General features: G+C 41.8%; 1 protein-coding gene across 1 annotated transcript; it reads left to right on the forward strand.

Moving 5' to 3' along the window:
- Nucleotides 1-3,594: 3,594 nt before the first annotated feature.
- On the forward strand, nucleotides 3,595-22,914 carry mgat4c (mgat4 family member C). The gene is made up of 3 exons (XM_072269290.1): nucleotides 3,595-3,726; nucleotides 20,975-21,122; nucleotides 21,761-22,914. The coding sequence occupies exons 1-3, from the start codon at nucleotides 3,595-3,597 to the stop codon at nucleotides 22,912-22,914; spliced, it is 1,434 nt and encodes a 477-aa protein (XP_072125391.1).
- Nucleotides 22,915-23,636: the final 722 nt, after the last annotated feature.

Below are 23,636 nucleotides of genomic sequence, written 5' to 3' on the forward strand. Positions count from 1 at the left end.
GACTTCAGACTCACGCCACTGGCATTCACTTTTAATTTCACTTTATAATTGCCTAGCAAGTTTTTCATAGAGTAAAGAGCGATACAGTATTTACACGGGCTTTCAGCGTAACAAATCCATATCGACTAAAGTGCATCCACGTATGCTAAATATACCGTGACCTATTTTATCTCCATGCATTGCTATCCACTCCCCCACAGCTTCTAAACTTTAAGATTAAAGATTAGCTTTGTTTGTCACACGTATATCGAAACATTGAAACAGAGTGAAATTCATCGCTTATGTCAAAGATGTGCTGGGGGCAGGCCATAAGTGTCGGCATGTTTCCACAGCCAACACAGCATTCCCACAACTCAATAACCCTAACTCATATATATTGTGTATTCAATATTTCAATAATATTTTAGTAATCTTGTATATATATTGGTTGATCAAGCATTCCTGTTCATTTAAATAATTAAGAACAGGTTTTATGCATAAATATGCTGATTGCATACATCATCATGCTACCAAGTGATATGTGCGCGCCTCGAATGAAATAAAAACGAAGTGTACACCCATATTTCTGACTCCCACCTTTATTTGAATTAACTTGATGTTTTGAAGTTATCAAACATAAAAATACATCTTTGGACTGTGGGAGGAAACTGGAGCATCTGGGGAAACCCAAGCAGTCATGGGGAGAACATCCAAATTCCTTACAGGTGGCAGTGAGAATTGAACCCCGATCTTACAGATGCCACTGTAAGTATTACATTAATTGCTTCACTACCATGCCACCCCACTACACCTCTCACCTACACTCAGGTGTAATCGTGGTGGCCGATAGACAAAACAACCTGCTCAAATTTGGAATGTACGAAGGAACTGAAGGACCAGAGAAAACTCATGTGGTCACAGGACGAATGTACAGACTCACTACTGACAGCATCAGAGGTCAGGATTATGATCAGGTCACTGGAACTGTGAAGATGTGGCAGTGAGCCACTACACTGAGTTGGTTTAAGAATAATTCAGAATGAGTAATGCATGCGAGCCTTCATCCAATGAAAGAAAAAGAAACAAATAAAATTCTCACTACCACGAGGATCATCTATTAACAAAGGTTACCACTGCACCACTTGCCTTCAGTTAAACCCCTTCCCTATCTTTGTTATCTCTAACAGAAACCAGATGAGTGACGGAGAGGAGAATGTTCTCATGACCAAGATGTGATTGAGACAGAGAGACCTAAAACTCACTCCACCAAGACCCAAGTGAATAGCAGGAAAAGTTTTTTTACTCTTACTGTTTAGAACTTGTTATGTTTTTGACCCTCTTCATCACTTGTCAGGTTTGGCATCCTCTTTAAAACTGCAGCTGAGTCCGACCAAGACCATCAGGACCTGATGTTACAAAGTAAACATTCTGCTGGCTTTGATCCTTTCTCAATGGAGCAGATTAAAATGGTCAGCAAATACTTATCGATAGGTAAGTAGCCGGAGAATATAAAGCACACATCTATCTAATTTCTGCCTTTTCTTTGGTATTGAATTACCCTCAAAACTCTGCCTGCTCTTTGGCAATTTCAGTGAGATAAGCACCCATTCCAAGATAAGAATGTTCAGTGGGATAAATCAAACTGTCAGGTAAAACGCACCGTAACTGGCAGCTGCAGAAGTACTTCATCTCCATTATAATATTAATAGCCATATAATAAAATATAGAATTTAGACCATATTTTGTCTCCACAGATAGCTTGGGCTGCTGAGACCTTCTGCCTCTTATTCCTGAGCTGAGGTTGCTTTGTTGGGGGGCAGGAGTATTTTGTTGCCTTCCTCGGTACTGGGTACCAGGATGCACAGTGCTATTTCTGAGACCAAATGCCAGTCAGACATTTAGTGAAGCTGTAATATCTCCATTGATACTGAATGGAGTTCTGGTGACCCGACTCAGTCAAAGACACAAAACTGAAATACAGCGGAAGCTGCAAATCTAAAGTTAAAGCCAAGCTAGTTGGAAATACTGGTTTATACTCTAGGGAGCGCGAAGCGCAGAATCAAATATCGCTGTGATGATTGTACGTTCTAGTATCAATTGTTTGGCGACAATAAAGTATAAAGTAAAGTAAAATATTCAGCAAGTCAGGCCATATATCTAGATGGTGAAATAAAGTTAATAGTTCTGGCCAGAAGCTTTTTTCCCTGATGATCAGACTTTGTTTTTCAAATATTAAGGTTTCTTCCTTTCTCTACAGTTGCAGAGCTTTTCCTGCAGTTTCTGTGTATGTTTGCAGTCAATAAGCCTCAGGTTCTGCGCAGTGTCAAACATAATTAAATTGTCTCTCTCATTGTCAGAGAGGGAGAAAGCAGTGAACACATTGTCAGCGTACTGTAGACTGAGGCCATAGTTTCAGAGCCTAATACCCCCAAAACAGGCCCTTCTGCATGCCAGCCATTAATACGAATCCCATTTACCAGTTCTTGGTTTGAGGCCTACTTCTACCTTTATGATATTATGAATGTAAAAGTCCCTATGTGTGGTGTGGTGCAGATACCTCTCCATCAAAGGAGGTGTAAGGCACCTCTTCCCTCATCTAGCCTGCTGGGCACCCTTAGGCAAGGTGTAGCACCTGCTTAGCCCCCTGATCAGAGTCATGTGAAGCCGTGGGAGCAGGTGGTGGATGGTCATATGAGCAGCCGGTGCATATCACAAGTCCTGGTTATGTGACCACTGACACCAGGCAGACAATCTCTGAAGAGAATTGATAATGGCTGGGGATATCTGTCTTGTAAAACCACTGCCCAAAAGAAGATAATGGCAAACCACTTCTGTAGAAGAATATGCCAAGAACAATCATGGTCATTGACTGTGATCGCCTGCATCATACGACACGGCACATAATGATGGTGATGATGAAAAGCCTCTTACCCATTTCAAGTAATATGTTCCAGATTGTAACTACCCTCTGAGAGAGAAATAATTCCTCAGGATCCTTTCAAACTTCTTACTTCATATCTTAAAACTCTAGTCTTAGACTCCAGAGTATTTGGGAGGTATCAAGAGAAGAAAGATGCAAGGATTCAATAGCAAAGAAGGTAGGGGGAACCTTGAGAAATGGTTTAAACTCCTTGTAGTTCATTAAAGTTCTACACAAACAGAAAAAAATATAAAAATAGGAAAAATGGCCTGATTTATTGTTGACTGCAAGTCAAGTGACATTGTGCTGTTTTCAGTGTGTGGAAGGAGTTGAATAAGTTACTGAAATGTTACAGTTTGAGTTCTTGCTCACAGTATTAGTCCAAGTTTTGAGTTCTCTTACATGCTGAAAAAATTACTCTCACAGCAAACTAAAAATTAAGCAATGTTTAAAGGAATAATGCAATATACTTGTTAATAAAGGGGACATAAAGGGGACAAGTGTGTGCATAGGTGTGCATGTGTTTATTTATACATTTATATGATTCTCTGTCTGTGTGTATGTGCAAAAGCATGTTGTGTGTATTTGTACAATTTGTATATCCAAGCCTATGCTGTTCACTTTTTTTGTCTACTTTTGTTGTTGATAAACATTTTTCTTCCAACTTTCCAGGGAAATTTGAGGTCAGATTTATCATGAGACTCTATTGGAAATGTGCAGAGAAAATGAGATGTTTCCGGAAGCGTTCAACTGTTCCACTGTTAGCTTGCCTTGCGATTTGTCTCCTTTGTCTCAATCTGTTTCTGGAAGAGGACCGATATGTCATGGTAAGCAATGTGAATGACAATAATGTTGAAATCCAATCATGGTTATATTTGGTGATATATTTTGAAGTAAGTGAGCTATCTAATCACATAAAGACTATAACCATAATGTCAATGCTTCGTGTTGTTGCTTGTGTGTGGGAGGGGGAGGGGGCTTTGGAGTTCTGATATTACTATCATTCATTCTTTGAAGTTTCTTAATGTCTGTGAAGAGTAAAGGTTTCAGGTTGTATACTGTATACATTCTCTCATATTAAATTGAACCATTGTGAACCAGTGAAGCAGTTCTAAAGCATAAATATTTCTCTTTAAATATACACTGGTTGACTAAGATAATAAATAGTCACCGGGTTCAGATATGGTCCAAGTCCAGAGTGAGAGACAGTGAAGCCGGTCGATAGTTCACAGACTTTAATGAAAACGGAGTTAGAGAGAAAAGAAAACAATAACCGCTAGGCCAAACAGGGCCATTAAACAAAAATTCTCAAATGGAAAACGAAGCCTACACTGCAGCTGAAAGGAATAACTAAATATAAATGAATACTACTAGCCTTCAGAGTCATTTGACTCGACAGTCCAATTTCTCAGACAAGGCCAAATGGAAGCAAGCAGTGAAGCGTTGCTGTGCTCGGTCCAAGTCTTGACAAGCAGTACGATGGAAAGAGTGGAGTTAAATACTATAACAATTAGCTAACGTGCACATCCACGAGCGCAATTGCCTTATCTGCTGTGCTGCTGAATCCGTGGTTGTGACATAAATATAAAGTCATCTGTCAAGTTTTTAGAAAACAAGATGAATCCATGTTCTCGTATCTTCACTTTAATTAAACCATTACAGGTAGATTGCTTACCCAGGTGAGCTATTTCACCTGGGAATACAGCATTTCCACTTAAATGGTTAGACTATATGCATATTCCAACCAGTTCCCAGATCGGAGGAACCTTAACATTCATGTCATGAGCAAGGCTGAAAAAGACTAAATATTAGCTTTATTTGTCACATACCTGCACAGTGAAATGTGTGGCTTGTATCAATGACCAATGGAATCTGAGTATGTGCTGGCTGCAACCCGCAAATATCCAGCTTCCATGCTGCCAGCACCAATGTCAATGTCAAGTGCAAGTTCAAGGACATTGCTTATCAAAATACACGTATGTCATCATATACACCCCTGAGATTCATTTTCTTGTGGGCATACTCATAATAGAATAATAACCATAATAGAATCAATAAAAGAGCACAGCAAACTGGGCATTCAACCAGTGTGTAAAATACAACAAACTGCAAATATAACAAGAAGGATATAATAATAATAATACTGGACAATTTTATTTTCAAAATTGCTGTTTACTTGGGTTTTTTTGCTTATGACACACCACATGAAGCTGAACACAAATATAGCTTCAGATTACTTGTGTCACATAGGAATTTGAGGAAAAAGGAAATTAACTTTTATTGAATATAATGCATTTAATTACATAATGGAGTTGACAGTTTGCAATAGTTCAACTAAGCTAAAAATCTTTTGTTGATGATTTTCATTTGTACTCAGTGTCTGAGGCTTTTCACTTAAGTGTCCAACAATAATTAGCCAGCATTGATGGATTCCAGTCGCCCTGATACCGTATCCTCATGGTCACAATCTCCTGGTGAAACCTCTCACCATGCTTGTCACTGACAGCACCAAGATTTGCAGGGATGAAGTCTAAATGGGAAGGCAGAAAGTGAACCTTCAGTGACATGTTGCACTTGATGGTTTTGTGTGCTTGAAGTATGTTGTCAACCAGCTGCACGTAGTTTGGTGCTCTGTAGTTGCCCGGAAAAATTTCAACAATGTCTTTGGATGCCTTCCATGCAATTTTCTCCGGTCCCACTAGAAATTCTTTGAATTTCCTGTCTTTGATGTCCTGTTTGATTTGTGGACCTTTCTTAATATTGGCATCAGTTATTCTGACTTGAATTATGAATTGAAGTAACAAATATAGACAATTTTTAAAAAAATGGTATGTGATAGTAAAATTTCATGGTGATTTTCATGATCAACAGACCAAAATCTGTAAGATGCACCCAAAAGTGTTTAGCTAGCAAAATTCCTTTTTGTCCAGTAATAAATAAATACTCAATAAATATTGAGAACATAAGATGAAGAATCCTTGAAGGTGAGTCCATAGAAGTTGTGGGAACATTTCAATGATGGGTAAGTGAAGTTGACTGAATTTATCCCCTTTGGTTCAAGAGCCTGGTGTTTCACCCTAGCATGCCCACAACTTACTCACCTTAACTCTTATGTCTTTTTTTGGAGTGTGAAAGGAACCTGGAGCACTATGAGGAAACCCGTGTGGTCATGGGGAAAACGTACAAACTCATTAGAGAGAGCAGTGGGAATCGAACCCTGATCTTACGGCACTATAAGGTGCAACACTAACTGCTTCTGTGTCACCCTCAGTGCCTTTAGGTTCCCACAATCCTCTTCTGTCAAATTGTCACTCCATTAACCCCAGACTCTCACTGTGGATCCTTCACATCTTCTACTGACAATATTGGCAGACGGTGCTGTCCAATATTGTGAGACTTCATAGTATCAAGACAGCAGTTAGGCATTGTGTGTTCCCCGGGTTCCTTCCAACGAGAGCAGCACTTCAAAGTCATCAACCCTGCTAAACTGCTAATGGATCTATTCAACTAAGATGGCGGTGAGTATAGGGGATGAACTGTCAGAGGAAGTGTTAGGGGCAGGTACGATTATCACATTTGAAAGGCATTTGGACAATTACATGGGTACAAAAGTTTTACAGGAAAAGAGATCAAAGGGTTAGAGCAGGCACTCCCAACCTGGGGTTCACGGACCCCTCAGTTAATGGGAAGGCTCCTTGGCATAAAAAAACTTGGGAAGCCCTGGTTTGTAGGGATATGGGATTAACTCAGTTAAACAATTCGGTCAGCGTGGATGAGTTGGAACAAAGTGTCTGCTTCTGTACTGAATAGCTCTGACTGCTAAAAATATAGGCTGATGCACTTTGTCTAATTTCCATGAAACAGCTTGTTTTTCTTGCTTTGAATTGCCTTGAATCTGATGTTCCCTTGTACATAAGAACATAAGAAATAGATGCAGGAGTAGTCCATCTAGCCCATCAGGCCTGCTCCTCCATTCAGTAAGACTCATCTCCACCTACTTGCCTTTTCGCCATAACCCTTAATTTCCCTGCACTGCTTCATTGGGCAGAGAATTCTACAGATTCACCATGCTCTTCGAAAAGCAGCTCCTTCTCATCTCCATCCTGAATTAACTCTGCCTGAATCTTCAGGCTATATCCCCTTGTTCTAGTTTCACCTGCCAATGGAAGCAACTTTCCTGCCTCCTTCGTATCTATCGGTTTCATAACTTTGTATGTTTCTATAAGATCTCTTCTCATCCTTCTGAATTCCAGTGACAACAGTCCCAGGCAACTCAAACTCTCCTCATAGTCTAACCTCCTTATCTCTGGAATCAACCTGGTGAACCTCCTCTGCACCACCTCCAAAGCCAGTCTATCCTTCCTCAAGTAAGAAGAAGAGAACTGCATGCACTACTCTAGGTGTGGCCTCACCAGCACCCTGTACAGTTGTGGCATAACCTCCCTACCCTTAGATTCAATCCCCCTAGCAATGAAATCCAACATTCCATTTGCCTTTCTGATTGCCTGCTGCACCTGCAAACTAACCTTTTGTGACTTATGCACGAGCACTCCAAAGTCTGCCTGCACAGCATGTTGCAATATTTTATATTTAAATGATATGATCTTCCATTTTTCCTTCCAAAGAGGATGACATTGCATTTACCGACATTGTATTCCATTTGCCAGACCCTTTCCCGCTCACTTAACCTATCTATATCCCTCTGCAGACTCTCTGTACCCTCTGCATAATTTGCTTTTCCACTCATTTTAGTGTCATCAGCAAATTTAGATACACTACACTCGGTCCGGATTGATAATGTATATCATGAACAGTTGGGGGCCCTGCACCGACCCTGTGGCACACTGCTCTCCACTAACTGCCAACCAGAGAAATACCCATGTACCCCAACTCTCTGCTTTCTATTGGTTAACCAATTTTCTATCCATGCCAATACATCACCCCCAAGTCTATGCACTCTTATCTTATGGATGTTTTTTTATGTGGCACCTTATCAAACACCTTCTAGAAATCCAAGCAAATAATGTCCATCTGTCCCCTCTATCCACTGCGCTCATTATATCCTCAAGGAACTCCAGCAAGTCTGTCAAACAGGACCTGCCTTTGATGAAACTATGCTACATCTGCCTGATGGATCTATTTCTTTCCAGATGCCTTGCTATTCCTTCTTTAATGATAGTTTCAAGAATTTCCCCAACACAGATGTTAAACTAACTGGCCTATAGTTGCCTGCCTTTTGCCTACATCCTTTTTTGAATAGTAGTACTGCATTCACCTTCTTCCAATCCACCAGGACCTACCCAGAGTCCAGAGAATTTTGGTAAATTATCACCAAAGCCTCTACCATAACTTCTGCCTTTCCTTTCGGTACCCTGGGATGCATTCCACCAGGACCAGGGGACCTGTCTGTCATTAGCACCCACAAGTTTGCTCAGCTTTACCTCTTAAGTGATAGCTATTGCATCAAGGTCCTCACCTCCCATCACATCCATATAATCTCGCTTTGGCATGTTAGATGTGTCATTCTCTGTGCAGACCGACACAAGATAGTCATTCAAAGCCTCGGCCATTTCCTCATTAACCAAGATCAATTCTCCCTTCTTGTCCTTCAAGGGACCTACATTCATTTCAGCCACCCTTTTCCACTTTAGATAATTATAAAAACATTTACCATCTGTTTTTATATTTTGTGCTAGTTTATTTTCATAATCTATCTTCCCTTTCTTTATGCTCTTTATGTTTTCCCCATCTTCCAGTTTCCCACTACTCTTGGCAACTTTGTATGCACAAGCTTTTAGTTTGATGCCTTCCTTTATTCCTTAGTTATCCATGACTGGCTCACTCCACCCCCACCCTTACTGGTAGAGATCATAATTATGAAAAAAGAATAATGACTGAGTACTTGAAGAGTCTCAGAATAGTCTGTCTGATAGCTAGGTTCCAAGAGAGAAATACAGCAATGTTACACTAAACAGATGTGAGGTTGCTGAACCTCTCTCTGCTCTGTGTAGCAAATGTTAGAGTCCTGGATGCTCCATATGGTCACTGTTCTGTCTGTACAAATACATATCAAATAAATAAAGGCACACACTTGGAGCAAAGTAAGTGTGTGTATTAATTTTCCAGAGTGAGCAACAAATCAATGCTCATGGGTAAGTAATCAGTCAATAATTAGTGCTTAAGGAAGCAAATGCACTAAAAGAAATAGATCCTTGCATTACATTTCCACCCCTTTAGTCTAATGTAACATAAAACTGTATATGTAACAAAACATTCTATTTCCCTTTAAGGGACCAAATTCAAATAAACGTGCGTTCACAATAGTTCATAACTAACTTCACTATACAAAAGATTCAGTCTTTTGGATGGGGCTCTGTTACATTCTGGATAGTGCCTTTAGACCTGTGGAGTGGTATCAGGTCTGGCTGTTGCCTTGTCAAACACAGCTTTCTCTGTTGCATGTTGGTTATATGATCATCACTGAGAGGTAAGAATCTGGTCCACATCACAACGCTATTTATGATCTCCAACATCAGTGGTCCAGTTCTTGTAGATATACTACCAAGTATCTACTTGTCTTCTCCGTAATGACATGCTAGGACCTCCTGTCCAACCTCAAAGCTCCTTGCAGATTTACTCAGCAACTGGCTGAACTGTTTATTCTGTACTTCCCTCCATAAATCTGGTTTCAGGAGCTCTATGCAAAATCTCAGATCCCTGTTCCTGAGGAGCATTGCAGGTGTTTGATTTGTCGCTGCATGAAAAGAGTTCCAATACACAAAAAGGAAGTTTTCCATTTTGTGCTGTAGAAAAATGTCCTCCTCATTCATAGCTTTAATGGACTTCTTGAAGGTTTGAATAAACCTTTCAGCTAACCCATTCATTGCTGGGTGGTGAGGAGCTGACTTGAAATGTATGATGCCATTTTTCTTCACGAATAGTCTGAACTCTTCTGATATGTATTGTGGCCTGTTGTCACTCACAGTTTGTTCTGGTATGCCATTTCTGGAGAACAGACTCCTCAGAGAGGAAACAGCCTTTTCTGATGTGGTTGGCTTTATTAGTATGACTTAAGGCCACTTCGAATAAGCATCCACGGCAGTCAGAAACATGGAGTCCATGAATGGCTCAGCAAAGTTAATGTGCACTGTTTGCCATGGTGAAGACAGCCACTCCTATCAGTGTAACAGTGTCTGTGGGGGTGCATTTTGAACTTTGTGGCATCGCAAACAACTTTTGGTCAAGTCTTCAATCCATCTATCTATTCCTGGCCATCACACGTAACTCTGGGTGAGACTCATCATTTTGACTGTTTGCTGGTGTTCTTCATGCAGATTTTCTAACACTCTGGTGTGCAGTTCAGAGTGAACCACAACACGAGATCCACACATCAGGGTTCTTTGAGATACAGACTGTTGTCTCACCTCACTGAGAACTCTGGAAACATAGGTTTACCATAAGTGGCCCCCATGCATGGTGATGTCATGGACTTTTGACAATGTCAGGTCATTCCTTGCTTCTCTTTGTATTTCAGAATTTGTTACTGGCAGCTGGTCCACCAATGTGGAACACCTCTGTTGGGTCACAGAATGATGACTTTTCTTCTTCAGTTGTCAACAATGGTAGATGTGATAAGCTGTCAGAGTTGCTGTGTTGCTTGGCACCCTTGAACACAGTGTCATGAGAGTGAGCTCCTAGGAAAAGTGCCTAACGTTGAAACTAGGTAGCAGACATCACTGGAATTTCATTCCTGGGATTGGAAATGGACACAAGGGGCTGAAAATCTGTCACTAAGGGCCTCTCGGTCAATCTGTGCATAGTTGCATTCTGTGCGCGACAGCGATCTTGAAGCAAACACGGTCTGCATTTAGATCCATCTATAGCACCTGTGTGGCATCGTTCTTATCGTGTGTGACTAGTCGTCACATCCTTTAGAGAAAATCAAATTACACTTGGTGCTAATTGGCCATCAGAAGAATCCAGGTATCTGAAGGAGGCAGTGAATAGAAACCACACACTTCTGGAAATAAGGTTTAGTTTATAAGAAGAAAAACAATATGTACAAAATATTTACACGAGCAAGAACAATTCAAAATTCAAACATTCTGTTTATGCTCCAAATCTTAGATATCAACAAAAGCCAAATTCCTGTTTAGTTAGAATCAGTGATATTCATTAGAATAACTTTGTTACTCCAATTTCTTTATTAGATCTATTGTTATTCCCTATTTAAAAGTTTACAGACTAAACTTTCCTTTTTACTTATCCCTGGTTAGTTAGAAAACCAAATATAATTCCTATTCTCAAGTATTATAGTTAACTTCAGTTTCAGTTCCAGGCTACAAGTTTAAATTTAAATTCAAAAATTATAGATTCACAGTTTAACTCCTTTCATGACAATTCTCCAACATCACAATTCTTATTCAGTAACTTATCAAAGTCTGTGAAAAAAAAATCAGTTCTCACAGAAAATCAAATTCAGATTCTTCATATGAAAATAAACTTATACATCCAACCGAATTAAATCCTCTGCATCATTACACATTTCCTTCCCGCGCTGGTTATTCATCTGGGTGGCACGCCATCTTGGTTTGTTGGATGAAACAGTTGATTATCCACAGTAACACACATAAAAGTTGCTGGTGAACACAGCAGGCCAGGCAGCATCTTCAGGAAGAGGTGCAGTTGACATTTCAGGCCGAGACCTTTCGTCAGGACTAACTGAAGGAAGAGTGAGTATTCCTTACTCACTCTTCCTTCAGTTAGTCCTGACGAAGGGTCTCGGCCTGAAACGTCGACTGCACCTCTTCCTAGAGATGCTGCCTGGCCTGCTGCGTTCACCAGCAACTTTTATGTGTGTTGCTTGAATTTCCAGCATCTGCAGAATTCCTGTTGTTTGCGATTATCCACAGTAAGTCAATTCACAAACTTGTACAAAACTTGACCAAATGCCTTCGTATGATTTTGCAGAACTAATTCCTGACTATGCGGTAGGGATTTTGGACATTGGTCTCTGTAAATATTGTCTTGTTAAAGCTGCTGCACGTTGTACCTCTTTGACAGTGTGTGTTTAGATCCATCTTTCATAATGTAAGACAATACGGCACCAATTCCATAAGGGAATGTATCACATGCCAGTCTAATAGGCAGGGATGGGCCATAATGGGTGAGCAGTTCATCTGATGTTATTAGTCTCTTTGTTTCCTTGAATGCTGTTTCTCATCTTTTTGACCACTTCCACTTTGATCCTGTCCGTACAATGCGCTCAATAGGTGCAGCATTGTAACAATATTTGGGAGAAACCAGTGGTAGTAGTTTACAAGGCCCAAGTATGACCTGAGTTGTGACACATTTTCTGGTTTGTGTGCCTATAGCACTGCTTCAATCTTCTCTTGTAATTTATGTAAGCCATACTTGTCAAGGACATGGCCACAATATGAGATTTCTTTTCGAAAAACTCACATTCCTCACTCTTTGCACGCAGGTCATACTCACTCAGCCTGGTAAACATTTTACCAAGGTTCTGGGGGTGCTCTTCATCATTCTTGCCAATCATGATAATGTCATCAAGATAACATTGTGTTCCTAAGATATCTTGGAGCACTTGGCCCATTGCTGTTTGCCAAATTACTGAAGCTGATGCGATGCCAAAGGTGAGACAATTATCCAGGAACCATCCCTTGTCAGTGTTGATATTGAGGAATTTCCTGCTTGACTCCTCAATCTCCATATGCAGATCGGCTTGTGGCTAGTTAATCTTTGAAAACTGCTCCCCTTGCCAAAGATGTAGAAATGTCTTCTATTCATGGCAGGGGATACTGCACAGTATGCAGCACAGGGTTGATGCTGACTTTGAAGTCCTCGCATATGTGAACAGTTCCAGCCTTCCCTTTCTTGATCACTGGGACAATGGGAGCGGCCCAATCGCTCTACTCAACCCTGGGAAGGATTACCGATGCCTTCAATCTCTGAAGTTCAGTGTCCGCTTTAGGATGTAGTATGCCAGGCACTGGATGCACTTTATGGAATCTTGGTGTTTCTGCTTCATCCAGTTCAACTCTGGCCCTCATGCCTTTGAGTTTACTAATACTCTTCTTAAACACCTTCTCATTAGCATTAAGCAGCTGTGACAGCCTGTGGTTAGTACTAACATTTGGGCTGCAGTTGCCTGTTGACGTCACATTGACAGCTTTAATTGAGTGCCAGTCTAGTTGGATTTTTTTTAAAACATTCATGTTCAAAATATGTTGGCTTTCCACTTTTCAACACATAAATCTCTAACCGCTGTGTTCTGTACATAATATTCACTTTCAGTTTTCCTTTGGGAGAAATTTTTTTGCCTGGGTACGTCTTGAGCATCATCAAGATCTTTTCTAAAGGTAGCTTAGAAAACAGTCTGTTGTGAGCAGCCTCTGAAACTATAGCCAAAGCTGAGCCTGTATTCAGCTCCACTTTTAGTTTTACACCAGACACATCTATTGTGATTCATAAGATTTTGTGATTTACTTCAGTAATACTATGCAGTTCCAGGCATGACATCTCACCTTTGTTAGACCCTATGTTGTCTGATTCAGCTTCACATTCAGTCACTTTATGAATTTGTTTAGTTTTGTGTTTAAAACTTCTCACTGTGTGTTTTTTTCTCTTTGGTTGTGCTTTGCCTGACTTGCACTCTCTTTCTATGTGGCCTTGTCTGTGACAATTTCTGCAAACTTTTTCTTTAAACCAACAGTCATTTGTATCTTTGGAGGATTTGATGCACTGATAACAATTTTGGCTTTTTGCACCATTCAGGGACATTTTCAGTGTTTCATATTCTAAACTCCTTTTCTGTAGTTTTGCCACATCCTTTGCTGATCCTCTGACGATATTATAATGATCAATGCCCGCTCTAGGGTTAGGTCTCTTTCTGCCAGTAGCCTCTTTTGAATGCTTTGAATATGCATGCTACATACAAGCCTGTCTGTTAATCTCTAAAGTCGCAGTTCTGGGATATTTTGTGCAGTTTTACAACGTATTCAGAAATGCGTTCAGACTTTGACTGGTTCCTTTTGTGAAATCTAAATCTCACAGCTATTACTAGCAGTTTTGGGTTCAAGTGATTTTACAAAATTGCAGCAACTTTGTCGAATGTCTTGCTTGCTGGCTTTTCAGGAGTTATTAACTTGTGTAACAGACTGTACATTCTAGCGCCCATTAAGCCAACAAGCATAGAGACTTTCTTTACTTCATCTACATCGTTAACATTACCGTACAGTTCAACCCTCTTGATATACGATTCCCAGTCCTTGTTAGCACTATCAGATTAATCAACTTTCCCAATTAAGGCCATTATCACGTTATTTTTACTTCAGCTTTGCTAGTTGTGTGTCTCTCACTGTGTACTGAGCACTGTAACTTACGCGCCCTTTTCTAGCAAATGTGACCTCCTCCTTTGTACTGGTTCACTCTTTCCCCTTGCTGTCTCTCTTCCTTCTTCCGAATCCTGATGATATTCACTGACATTCAGGTTCATAGTCATTGACAATTTGTTGGGTCTGGGCAACTACATTCCAAATAAATAAAGGCACACACTTGGAGGAGAAGTCAGTGTGTATATCCGCTTTGCAGAGAGAGCAACGAATCAATGTTCATACATAAGTTATCAGTCAATAATTAGCGCTAAGGGGAGTCATTGTGCTTAAAGAAATAGATCCATAAATTACAGTCACATAGCATGTAGATACCACTGATGAAATCAGCATTTATTATCAATTCTTTGGTGCCCTTGAAGTAAGTGGCTTGCCAAGCCATTTCTGAGGTAGTAAGTTAATGTTCTTGCATCTGGTTTCACATTTAAGTCAGGGTCTATTGAGGAAAACATATTGAAAAGCTTAGATAGATTGAATGTTTCCAATAGTGGGAGAGTTTAGGACTAGAGAGCATAGCATCAATAGCAGGACGTCCCTTTAGAACAGAAATGAGGAGGAATTTCTTCATGCCGAGGATGGTGAAATTGTGGAATTTATTTCCATAGCTGGCTATGGCGGCCAAGTCACTGGGCATATTCAATGCAGAAGTTGATAGCTTCTTGATTAGTAAGGGCGTCAAAGGTTATAGGGAGAAGACAGGAGAATAAGATTGAAAAGGAAAATAAATCTGCTCTGATTGAATGGCAAAGAAGACTTATTGGGCTCCTATGTTTTATGGTATTAATTCCTTCTATGAAGATGCTGTATAAATAACCCAGATGTGTTTTATTGATATTCAAATTGTAATGATGATGATGAAATTTAGACTAGCTCTTTATCCCAGATGTATGCAAATAAGTTTAAAGTGTGACGAAAGAGGGTTACAACGAGTACACATAGATTAAGATGTTAACTGTCCTGTGTTGGCACCAGTGGGATCATCAGTTGATCTGCCACCCGTCTTCAGGAGAAAGAGAGATAAGGAAGACAATGGAGCAGCATTTGGAAATGTTAATGAAGAGACGGGAGAGTTTAACAGAAGGAGACACCGGTCTGAGAGCTGTCAAGATCGGCTCCCTTTTTGAACCCTGAACTGTTTGAAGTGTGATGGACAGGCGATACCCCAGCAGGGGGATAAAAAGGGACAGGTCCGCTAAGGCAGGACACACACGACACCACGAGGTAACGAGACCCAGGAAGCGGTGCGCCTCCCACAAGTCAGTGGGAGTTTTGGGGGGCTGTTCGCGGGACCAAGCCATAGATGCACAGGGTGGAAAGGTACGATCGGCGGGAACCTGGTGTGTGTCCGCCCTTGCCTGGGTGCCAGGTTCACTGCAGAGGAACGATCGTATCTGAAACGGAGGGATCACAGTCAGTGACCTCAGAAGACATTACAAAGTGCTCGCCCGAAAGCTGACTGCGAGGAATATCGAAGGTCTGTGTGGAAGCCATTTTGAATATTCATTCGCTTTCCCTCTCTCTCTCTCCCACGGCAGTGATTACTGTGAACTGAACTGAACTCAATTGAACTGAACTTTGCGTCACTTTGAAACTGGTCATTTACCCCTAGACAACGATAGAGCTTGATTGATCCTATTATCCTAGTTCTGTGTACATGTGGGTTTATCATTGCTGAACTGTTGTATTTATTATCCTTTTGATTAGAGTACTGTGTTGCTTATTTCTTTAATAAAACTTTCTTAGTTCCAGTAATCCAGACTCCAACTGAGTGATCCACTTCTGCTGGCTTGACAACCCAGTTACAGGGTACGTAACATAAGTGGGGTTCTCGTCCGCGATTTTGAACACTAAATTTGGGACGGAGTAAATTGATTGGGTTAAAATTCCCGAAAGAAAGAAAAGGCAAACAGCAGAAATGGAGATTGAGGAATTTCTAAAGGTGCCGACCTTGGAGGCATTAGAGGATGCCAGGAAAGCGGAATTGGCAGCTGTGGCCAAACAGTTGAATCTTGTTAAGGGGAAGTCGACAATGAGGAGAGAGGAGATACATAGAGCTATCGTAGAGCACTATGTATCTAAAGGTGTGTTTCCCCAAGGGGAGCTGGAGGTGGTGTCTATCGAAAAACCTGCTGGAGACGTGGTACAGGTGCAGCTTGAAGAACTGAGACTCAAGCACGAGTTCCGGGTACGGCAGCTAGAACACGAAGAGAAGCAGTTAGAAAGGCAGGAGAAAGAGAAACAGTTAGAAAGGCAGGAGAGAGAGAGACAGTTAGAACGGCAAGAGAGAGAGAGGCAGTTGGAGCGAGAAGAGAGGGATAAACAGTTGGAGCGAGAAGAGAGGGATAAACAGTTGGAGCGAGAAGAGAGGCAGAGGGAAAGGGAATTTGAGCTGGAGAAGTTAAAGATAAGGGCAGAGCAGGGGTCCGTGCCGAACCAAGGTGGAGGGTTTCGGGCGACCCAGGAGGTTAGACTGGTTCCCCCATTTGACGATACCGATGTGGATCGGTACTCTCTCCATTTCGAAAAAGTTGCTACAAGTCAGGACTGGCCGAGGGATAATTGGGCTGTTTTGCTTCAGAGTGTACTGAAAGGGAAAGCCCAACAAGCTTACTCAGCTTTGTCCGCGGAAGATGCCCAGAGGTATGAGGTGGTGAAAGAGGCCATCCTCAGGTTTTATGAGTTGGTCCCGGAGGCATACTGGCAGAGGTTCCGGAATGCGAGGAAGCAGTGGGACCGCACGTATTTAGAGTTTGCCCGTGAGATGCAGACATATTGTGAGCGTTGGTGCGCCTCGAAGGGGGTGGATGGGGATTATGACAGACTGCTACAGCTGATCCTGATTGAGCAGTTTAAAGGTTGTGTCCCTGAAGGTATGAGACCCTACCTAGATGAGAAAGAGGCAGCCACGTTAGCCGCAACTAAGTTAGCGGATGAGTACGCGTTGACGCATAAAATGAAGTTTGCCCCGAGTAAAGGCTACCGGAAGGGTAGTCAGGACGGCGGGGAGAGTCCGCCAGAAAAGTCAGAAAGTAAGCCGGGGACTAGTGAGAAGGATAAGGTAGACCGGGAGCAGTCTGGTAGGAAGTTTCCTGGGGTCATCTGTTATAATTGTGGGAAAGTCGGACACTTTGCGTCCAGGTGCTTTGCCCCAAAGAAAGAGACAGGAAAAGGAAAAACGGCGATTTTGACTGGCTGTATCGAGCTGGTAAACGAACCGCTAGGAGAGGAAAGGTCTGCCAAAGTTCAGGAAGGGCGCGAGAGGTTTATCTCCGCCGGATTGGTGTCGGTGAAGGAGGGGTTAAACCCAGTTCCAGTGCGGATCTGGAGAGACACGGGAGCGTGTCAGTCATTGATACTGAAGAGTGTATTAGAGTTTAGCTCAGAGACCCAGACTGGGGAGGTCAAGGTCAAAGGTATTGGGGAAGGGACAGAGGCAGTCCCTTTGCACCAGATACACCTACAAAGCAACTTGGTCTCTGGACTAGTCATGATCAGGGTGAGGCCCGAATTACCGATGAAAGGCGTGGAAGTCTTGCTCGGTAATGACCTCGCCGGGGGAATTGTGTTCTCGACAGTGAGCTTGACAGGTCAGCCTGCCAGCATTGAGGCCCCGCCCGTGGACTCACAGGTTCATCCCGGGACTGCCGAAGTAAATTTAGCTGAGACGTTTCTACCAGCCTTGTACCAGGGGGAGGTAGAAAGTGGAAAGAAGGAGTGTAGTGAAACAAGAGGTAGTGGGGGAGCTGAGACAGACCTAGCATTAGCCAGGAAGGAATTTGTGCAGGCGCGGGAGCGAGACGAGGGGCTGATGCTTTTGGCGGAGACAGCTCTCTCTGACGCAGAATTAAAAAGGGAACCAGTAGGCTATTGTGTGGAGGAGGAAGTGCTACGGAAGAAAGGGAGACCAAGTACCGTACCCGCAGTTGAGGAAAGGGGGGTGGTGCAAAAGAGTTAAGGGGATGAGATTTTTAACCTGGCCCACAAGGTACCCCTCAGTGGACATTTTGAGGTGCTGAAGGAAACAGTTGTCAGAATCATGAAAGAGGGTTCCTGGCTGCACAGGAGGAAGGATGTTATTGATTATGGCAGACGCGAACTGAGACGGTCACAGGCTTTTGATACGCTAACAAACCTACTCGGTGTTAGCGCAGAAATCAATGAAGCTAGAGTCCCCCTGATAAGAAAAAGAAACATTTTGAAAAGATGAGTATGGTAGCGACCAGATGGGAGAAGGCTATTGTTTTGGCCAGCTCTGCTGATAAGGTCTCTCCCTTAATCCCCGAACAAAGCGACTCTTTAGGAGAATTAATTAAACGGCTCGCACACGTGTGTTTGATTGTCCTGAGGTGATGCAAAGAACTGGGACGTTGGGTGGTGTCTGTGAAACTAGGGTTAGCCTAGCGAGCAACACTCCTATAGAATGAGTAATTCAGTGACGAAAGGGCTAACCAACACAGAAGTGTATATTGGCAATGTAATACGGCTGTCTGAAGCCAGCTTGATAGTGAGCCTTGAAAAAAATGAGTTCGGCCACACGAAGGTCACTTATCTGGGAATTGTGGTAACACGGGCAGCTGGCAGCGATGCAAGCTAAGGTGCGGGCTATCTCTGACATCCCAACCCCGACAGACAAGAGGGCCCTCAGAAGGCTCTTGGAGATGGTGGGGTACTGTAGGAAGTTTTGCAATAACTCTGCGGTTACTACCCCTCCCCCTCCTACTAAGCCCTTGCGAGAGAAAACTAAGTCGGGATGCGACGACCTTTGTTATCGTGGTCCGGGATGAAACCCAATGAGAGGTTACACTGATCGCAATTCATCAGTGTTTTCGGCCACTATGAAGTTTGTTAAGTTGGAGCCTGGTTTAGGGGATTATTAATAACACATATAAAAGGAACAGAAAATGTGATTGCTGACTGTCTGTCAAGGTGTTGACAACTTAAAATTCTCTGTATTAGCCAAATAGCTGATGAAGGTGTATATTTGTGTGTATCTAATAATGTATTCATGTTTGTAATTTTTACCCCGGTAAAAATCCTTAAAGGTGAGGGGTGTGACGAAAGAGGGTTACAAAAAGTACTCATAGACTAAGATGTTAACTGTCCTGTGTTGGCACCAGTGGGATCAACAGTTGATCTGCCACCCGTCTTCAGGAGAAAGAGAGATAAGGAAGATAATGGAGCAGCATTTGGAAATGTTAATGACGAGACGGGAGAGTTTAACGGAAGGAGACACCGGTCTGAGAGCTGTCAAGATCGGCTCCCTTTTTGAACCCTGAACTGTTTGAAGTGTGATGGACAGGCGATACCCCAGCAGGGGGATAAAAGGGGACAGGTCCGCTAAGGCAAGACACACACGACACCACGAGGTAATGAGACCCTGGAAGCGGTGCGCCTCCCACAAGTCAGTGGGAGTTTTGGGGGGCTGTTCGCGGGACCAAGCCATAGACGCACAGGGTGGAAAGGTATGATCGGCGGGAACCTGGTGTGTGTCCGCCCTTGCCTGGGTGCCAGGTTCACTGCAGAGGAACGATCGTATCTGAAACGGAGGGGTCACAGTCGGTGACCTCTGAAGACATTACAAAAGGCTCGCCCGAAAGCTAACTGCGAGGAATATCGAAGGTCTGTGTGGAAGCCATTTTGAATATTCATTTGCTTTCTCTCTCTCTCTCCCACGGCAGTGATTACTGTGAACTGAACTGAACTCGATTGAACTGAACCTTGCGTCACTTTGAAACTGGTCATTTACCCCTAGACGACGATAGAGCTTGATTGATCCTATTATCCTAGTTCTGTGTACATGTGGGTTTATCACTGCTGAACTGTTGTATTTATTATCCTTTTGATTAGAGTACTGTGTTGCTTATTTCTTTAATAAAACTTTCTTAGTTCCAGTAATCCAGACTCCAACTGAGTGATCCATTTCTGCTGGTTTGGCAACCCAGTTACGGGGTACGTAACAAAAGGCTGAATTGCCATTTTGGCATTTGAAGCCATGAGTCCATATCATTAATCCAAGTCTCTGAATTGCTGGTGTAGTCATGTAAGCATAATGCTGGCATATCCAAATGAGAAGCTCCACCACCTCGACTTTGACATATTGCAGTTATATCCTACAGGAACATCTGCCTTTTTTTCCACCAGATGCTCCCCCACCTCAGTTCTCATTGACGTTATCAGAGACTGCACTTTTTAACCCAAAATCCTGGAAGGTTCCTGTTGTTATAGGCAATATCTTTGATCCCTACACTTTTCCGCAAAGTGCTGCTTCTCCTGCCATCCTGTGGGGTACTGATTCTGTTCTTTAAACACCATATCAGAGTGGCATTCTTCTTACTTTCCGAATTAGTATTCCTATGAAGCATGGTCATCCGGCCTCTGCCCTAAAAGGTTCATCGGACTCTGGAACAAAATTGTGGTGTGTTAATGTTGAATTTGCATTGGAAAGCTGCTGTCCGACTATGAACATGCCAACCAGAAGCTTTGGACAAATTTTCCATTTACGTTGCCTGACCTGCTGTGTATGTCTAGAATTTCCTATTTTACTTCAACTTTAAAACTGCATATCTGTAATTAGAACAGAGAACCAGAAAGGATTTGTAAAATTTAAGCTTCTTTGCTTCATTATTTAATGCATAAATATGACTCATTTTCCCTTATTTTTCAGGAAGGAGAGCGAAGACTTTCTAGAGAATTGACTTCTCATCAACTTAACTCTGAAAAATATGTCCATACTTTCAAAGATTTAACTAACTTTTCAGGAGCAATAAACGTCACCTATCGTTACCTTGCAGGATTTCCTATAGCTAGAAAAAGTGAGTTGATTTCTATTAAACATGCAGCGATTTTACTTTGATAGAATCCATCAACACATATCCCAGTTGATGGCGTGGCACAGTAGCACAGTAGTTAGCACAACACTTTACAGTAGGAGCAACTCCCGGGTTCATTCCCCATTGCTGTCTGTAAGGAGGTTGGATGTTCTCTCTGTGACCTTGTGGGTTAACTCTGGTTGCTCTGGTTTCCTCCCACGGTCCAAAGACGTACCAGTCGGTAGGTTAATTCTTCTTCTTCGGCCCTTAGCTTCAAGTAGAGCTCCCACTGATGATCTCCCGCCTCTATTGTCCAAAGTCAGTAGTATGGTCGAAGTTCATAAATGTTTTGATAATCCATTGTACCCACTGTACAGGGAATTGGCTTATACAGCTTCACTAGAGCCCTGTTGTCCAGCATTACCTGATTCCACCTCTCACAACGGGGATGTAGAGTTGGACTTTGAGAGGCAGTGGGTTAATTGGTCATTGTAAACTGTCCTGTGAATAGGCTAGTGTTAAATTGGGAGTTTCTGGGCGGTACTCTGCACCGTATCCCAATAAATAAATTAATACAATTTTTAAAAGTTGAAATAGCCTGTGATTTAGCAGTAACTTTTTTTTCCTAATCTTTTGTGCAGAATATTTAACAGTAGGACTATCATCTGTGAAAAGGAAACGAGGTAACTACCTACTAGAAACAATTAAATCCATCTTTGATCAGTCCAGCTATGAAGAACTGAATGAAATTATAGTTATTGTGCACTTAGCAGATTTTGATCTATCGTGGTGTGAAAATGTCGTCCAAGACATCTCCAGAAAATTTGCTCATCACATTCTATCTGGCCGACTGATGGTTATTCATACTCCAGAGGAGTACTACCCCAGTTTAGATGGCCTCAAAAGGAACTATAATGATCCCGAAGATCGCGTAAGATTTAGATCTAAACAGAATGCCGATTATGCTTTTCTACTTAACTTTTGTGCTAATTTGTCAGACTACTACGTCATGTTGGAAGATGATGTACACTGCTCTAAAAACTTCCTATCAGCCATTAAAAAAGTAATTACCTCAAGAGAAGGCTCCTACTGGGTGACACTAGAGTTTTCTAAATTAGGATATATTGGAAAACTCTACCATTCTTGTGACCTCCCTCGACTGGCACAATTTTTACTAATGTTTTATCAGGAAATGCCATGTGATTGGCTACTCATCCATTTCCAAGGATTGCTTGCCCAGAAAGATATCATACGGTTCAAGCCTTCTTTGTTTCAGCACATGGGATATTATTCTTCCTTCAGAGGGACTGAAAACAAACTTAAAGATGATGACTTTGAAGAGGATTCCTTTGATATTCCTGACAATCCACCCGCAACTCTTTGTACAAACATGAACGTGTTCGAACACTACAATCCCAGTAAAGCATACAGCAGTGTCGATGAATACTTCTGGGGAAAATCAGCTTCAGCTGGAGATTATTTCATAATTGTGCTCGACAAACCTGCTAAAATTGATAAACTGAAAATCCAAACGGGCACAGACGACAGACAAAATGACATCTTGCATCATGGAAGACTGGAGGTTGGCCAAAATTTGCTGATGGTGAAAAAGGAAAAGCAATGTTCTAGCTACACCACGCTAGGAGAATTTAAACATGGAAATATTGAGATAAAGGATATTGGCCACAAGGTTAACTTTGACATTCACTGTATTCGAATACTGGTAACAGAAAACCAGAAAGAATGGCTGATTATTAGGAGTATCAGCATTTGGATCAGTCAGACATCCATATAGAAGACTATCTCATGGAAAGAGATGAAAAAGCTTTTGCAAATCAGAGTACAAAATCAAGGCAGCTGCTCATAAGTTATCATTTTGTGTATACCAGAGTACAAGAGGTTTGCATTTGAAATATGTTATTCCCTTCTCACCCCAAAAAAATTTTTAGGAAGTTTAGTAATGAGGGAACCAGCAGAATTCTTCGTCAACTCAAGTATAACTGTTTGCATTTTACCTGGCATAATCATGAAACTAAACTGTGTGATGATAATCTAATTGGTTAAACAGCTTATCTAGAGTTTCTAACTCTGCTTTTTAATAGCTGGCGTAAGTAAGACACGAATTAGCCAATGCCTAAGCAGCAGAGATAGGGATTCTGGCCAGATTATTAAATGTTCAGATATCACTATTCTACACAGTAATCTCATAAATTTACATGTTTCTTCTGCCATTTCTCCTGCTATTTTAATTTTCCCAAAAGTGCGAATAACACCAGTTCAAGTGTGAGGAACAGTCTGGTTTCTACAGCATTATATTTGCTTGTCTTCAGATTTGTTTGTGCTTTAACTCTATGTCAATCATGTGCAGATGAGGTACCGGACCTTTACATTCTTCTCTGTCACTGCCCTTGAACTGAAATGATTTTGGCAAAATATTAATTCTGTGGGTCAATTTCTTAACTAACTTCTAAGCAAGTTCAACCATAACCATCACTGTAGAAAATTTTAGAAGGTTTC

This window comes from Mobula birostris, chromosome 9 (assembly GCF_030028105.1).
Source record: "Mobula birostris isolate sMobBir1 chromosome 9, sMobBir1.hap1, whole genome shotgun sequence".
Classification (NCBI taxonomy): Eukaryota; Metazoa; Chordata; class Chondrichthyes; order Myliobatiformes; family Myliobatidae; genus Mobula; species Mobula birostris.